Here is a 4,159-nt window from a genome sequence, read left to right as displayed (position 1 = left end):
AAAAAGATTACTGTTTTTTAAATATGAAATGGATTATTGTCTCCCCTGAGTTAGGAAGAATAGTTGAAAATTCTATTAATACTTAATTAATTACTTTTCTTATTTCTTTTCTTATTTTATTATCTATTCCTTCTGTTTTTCTATCTTTTCCTCTGTTTATTTATTATTTATTTATTATTTAATTACTTTACATTAAAAAAGTGCCATTTATTGGTTTGTTAATAACTCCATAAATTTTTTATTCAATTTAAGTAAAAAATGATAAGTATGAGTTTCACTTCAAAAAAGATCTTTAAAAGAGACTTGAAAGATCCAATGTATCTTTGAATGAAGATTAAATTAAAAAAAAGAGATAAAATCGGGAAAGTGGGGTAAAAAGATCCACGTGATGATTAGAAAAATGATTTGATATAAAAGAGAGAACTAAAAAGACAAGGATCGTAAAATGCAATTCGGATATCCACCAATGCAACCACCAGTAACTAATTTCTGTTTATGGAATCTTCAACCAATCCAAGGTTCTTGGATGGGAGCTGCTTGTATCTATCAAATGCCACCATCAGTTAGAAACACTTGGTGGTTCCCATTAATTAACACTATCCCATTAGATCAATACACAAGAATTTATCAATGGTTTATGGGAGTTGATAGAGACAGATCAGGAACTCTTGAAATTAATGAATTAATGATGGGACAATTCCCAGGAGGAATTAGATTATCACCACAAACTGCTCTTAGAATGATGAGAATTTTTGATACTGATTTCAATGGACATATTTCATTCTATGAATTTATGGCTATGTATAAATTCATGGAACTTACATACAATCTCTTTGTTATGAACGATAGAAACAGAAGTGGAACTTTAGAACCACATGAAATTTTACCAGCTCTTCAACAACTTGGATTCTATATTAATCAAAGAACTGCTATGTTATTACACAGACTTTTCGCTCGTGGTATGGCTTTCTGTGATCTTAATTGCTGGGTTGCTATTTGTGCTTTTGCTGCTCAATCAAGATCTGCTTATCAAATGATCTTTATGAATCCATATTATGGACCAATGAAACCATTTAATCCAATGGAATTCGGTAAATTCCTTGACGTTGTTACTTCCCTCTTGGAATAAATGAAAATTTCATTTTTTGATTAAAATTATTTTATTTATTTTTTAATTAAATAATAAATAACAATTAAAAGTAAATTATTTACAGAAAGAATTCTTTATATCATTCAAACTGTGTATTGATGAACAAAGAGAATTACGTGCAATTAGTAAATCTTCTGATAGAGCCAGTTGTTGAGGAAAAGAAGTGTTTAATAATTCGCTCCATTTTGAGAGGAGTTTAGCTGAACAAATAATTTGATTTGATAATAAAACTAATTGGTCATATAAATGTTGTTTAGAAATAAAAGAATTAGTAGAACCAATAGGTTCTTTATTCTCATTTTTTAATTTGTAAAACCCTCTATTCTTACAAACTTCTCTACCAGATTCAACTTCAAGAGAATGATTTAAAGCATCTAATATAGACTTTCTCCACTTACCTGTTTTAAATATTTTTAAATTAATAAATAATGACATATGTTCTTTTACAAAAGGAAGAATATCTTTCGTTAATGAAAAATACTCTACTCCTGGTTTTAAGATTTTTAATGAATTAAGAATTAGTATAACGAACTGTGTTGTTTTAATTTTAGGGTTTTGAACAAGAAACATACTTTTCTTTTGACAAATAATACAACAGCAATAAGCATTCATTTTGATTGGTTCTTGTTGTTTTGAGATAAAAGTTGGATTATCCATTGAACGATTTGAGATTGAAATCTAAATCTTCTCTTACATTATCTTCCTTATTTTTTCTATAATTTAATTTTCATTTTTGTAGAATATTCTTTATCTTATTTATTTTTGGTTTTGTTTATTATTTATTTAATGTTTAATATAGAAAAATTGAAAAAAAATATATATATTTTTTTTCCTGATTATTTAGTGTAATTAAACGCTGATATAAATAAAGAAAATTAATTATAGAAATAGAATATTTTAAATTTAGATTTCATGATTAATTGGTCCATCTAGATAAATTAAATAAAAAGATCCTTTACGTGGGTGAAGTTTTTATTGTTTGGAATTTTCCAACAAAATTATACACAAATACAGAAAAAAATAATAAATTTATGTTATTCATTTTTTTGTTTTGATCCAATAAGAAGTTGTTTAATAAAGGAAATTTTATCATCAACAAATTTAGCTTCATCCAACTGAATTTTTTCATCTTCAGATAAAGCAAACCATTCTTTTTCTATTGAATAATGGAGATATGATAATAAGAGTATTAAGATTGATCCTATGACATTTACAGACTGACTAATCAAAAAAACAAATTTATATGAAGTTAATCGACATTTTGAACAATGAACAATTTGGTTTTTTCCATATTTTATTCTATTCAAAAATCCAATAGTTCGTTCCATTTTTCCTTCATATTTATAACATCCACAATCTGAAAATGGTTTGTCATTAACAAAAACACAACAATAATTCTATAAAAGATTAGAAATTTATCTTAAAAAAAGATGATAAATGAATATTAAACAAACTTGTTCTTCAGTTCTAATTCTAAGGTTATCAGTTAATTCATTAGTTGTACAAAATGAGCTAATAACTGAGACAAAAAATATAACAAATGACAAAATACTAATTAATGTAGAAATGTAACTAAAATGATATGGCTGGTTAAGGAAAAAAGATATCTTTGATGGTAGAAAAGACTCTTGAACATCATAAAAACAAAGAATTGTTACTATTGCCCAAAAAAATAACGAAATCATCGATGAGTAATATTTTGGTGTTTCTATTATTCCTTTATTCATTTCTAAAATAATTGCACCAAGAATGAAGAGTGTATTTATTCCCTACATATAAATATTTCATGCCTTATTAAAATTAAACCCTCCTAAGAGTAGAAAAAAAACAAACAGAAATAAGTCCTATAGATTCTCTTAAAAGATTATTTTTCATAGCAAGAAGTATTTGATAACTTTTTTAGTATTATTTTTTATTAATTTATCTTTCTTTTTAATTTATATTCTTTTCTTTTTTTGGGAGCAAAGACAAAATAAAAGAAAGAACAAAAAATAGTTGAAAATCGGATATAAAGAGTGTTGGAAGAAATTGAAAAGTGAAAGAGAAAATATGTAAGAAAGAAGAAGAGCAAGAAGAAATACCAATGGAAAATGAAGAAGGGAAGAAATACTTAAAAAAACGAACAAGAACAACAAAACAAAGTGGAAGAAGAAAAAGATATATGAAAGACATGAAAAAGAGAAAGAAGAAAATCAAACAAAACATGAAAGATAAAACAAAAACAGATTAGAAGAAATGGATAAAGAAATATAAAGGCAAAGAAGAAGAGAGGAAACAGAAAGAAGAAACAAAATACCAAAATTAGAAGAACAGATAATGAAGAGTTATTAATGATATGGAATAAATATAATAAACATCAAAATGAAAAGAAAATTAGAAATTAAAGAGGTATTAGAAGAAAAATAAATAAAGATAAACATAGAAGAATATATTGATATAATTAAAAGCAGAAGATGAGTTGATGAAAGAAAATAAGAACGATATAAGATAAATAGGAAGAAATATAATTAAGACATGAAATGAGAAGAATAAAAGAAATATAGATTAACGTAATACTGAAATAATAAAATAATAACGAATAGAGTCATGGCAATAAAGGAATATAAATAGAAGATAATGAAAGAAGAGAAATGATGCAAATGAATAAGAATTGGAAATGAAAAAAAAATTTATAATATGTTGTAAAAGAAATAATAAAAAACCATTTAATGAAATGTATTAATAAATTGAAATTAAATAATCATTATAGAAACAATAAAAATGATGATAAAAGATATAATGAATAAGAACATAAAAGATATAATGAAATAATGTAAAGATAATAGAGAACTATAGAATACTTCATGTACAAGAATCTAAACAGAGTGAATAAATTAATTTCAAATAAATAAAATGAAATAGAACAATCAATATTTACTAAATTTAATAAAGTAATTTTTAATCAATTTGAATGAGAAACGAAAATTCAACATCAGAGACACACACAAACATTAATACAAAATTAAATAA

At 24.5% G+C, this 4,159-nt stretch overlaps 3 protein-coding genes across 3 annotated transcripts; 1 reads left to right on the top strand and 2 right to left on the bottom strand.

Annotated features, from left to right (window-relative positions):
- Nucleotides 1-445: 445 nt before the first annotated feature.
- On the top strand, nt 446-1,129 carry ENU1_019810 (EF-hand calcium-binding domain containing protein; the record flags this gene model as incomplete). Its single annotated transcript, XM_008856961.1, has 1 exon — nt 446-1,129. The coding sequence occupies one exon, from the start codon at nt 446-448 to the stop codon at nt 1,127-1,129; it is 684 nt and encodes a 227-aa protein (XP_008855183.1).
- A 75-nt stretch (nt 1,130-1,204) lies between these two features.
- Nucleotides 1,205-1,807, bottom strand: ENU1_019800 (hypothetical protein; the record flags this gene model as incomplete). Its single annotated transcript, XM_008856960.1, has 1 exon — nt 1,205-1,807. One exon carries the CDS (start codon nt 1,805-1,807, stop codon nt 1,205-1,207), a length of 603 nt encoding a protein of 200 aa, XP_008855182.1.
- Nucleotides 1,808-2,184: 377 nt separating this feature from the next.
- Nucleotides 2,185-3,025, bottom strand: ENU1_019790 (hypothetical protein; the record flags this gene model as incomplete). Its single annotated transcript, XM_008856959.1, has 3 exons — nt 2,185-2,547; nt 2,605-2,919; nt 2,984-3,025. The coding sequence occupies 3 exons, from the start codon at nt 3,023-3,025 to the stop codon at nt 2,185-2,187; spliced, it is 720 nt and encodes a 239-aa protein (XP_008855181.1).
- Nucleotides 3,026-4,159: the final 1,134 nt, after the last annotated feature.

Source organism: Entamoeba nuttalli (genome assembly GCF_000257125.1).
Source record: "Entamoeba nuttalli P19 unplaced genomic scaffold asmbl_2338, whole genome shotgun sequence".
Taxonomy (NCBI): Eukaryota; Evosea; order Mastigamoebida; family Endamoebidae; genus Entamoeba; species Entamoeba nuttalli.
The sequence above is the reverse complement of the archived record's forward strand: the minus strand, read 5'-3'. Positions and strand labels throughout refer to the sequence as shown.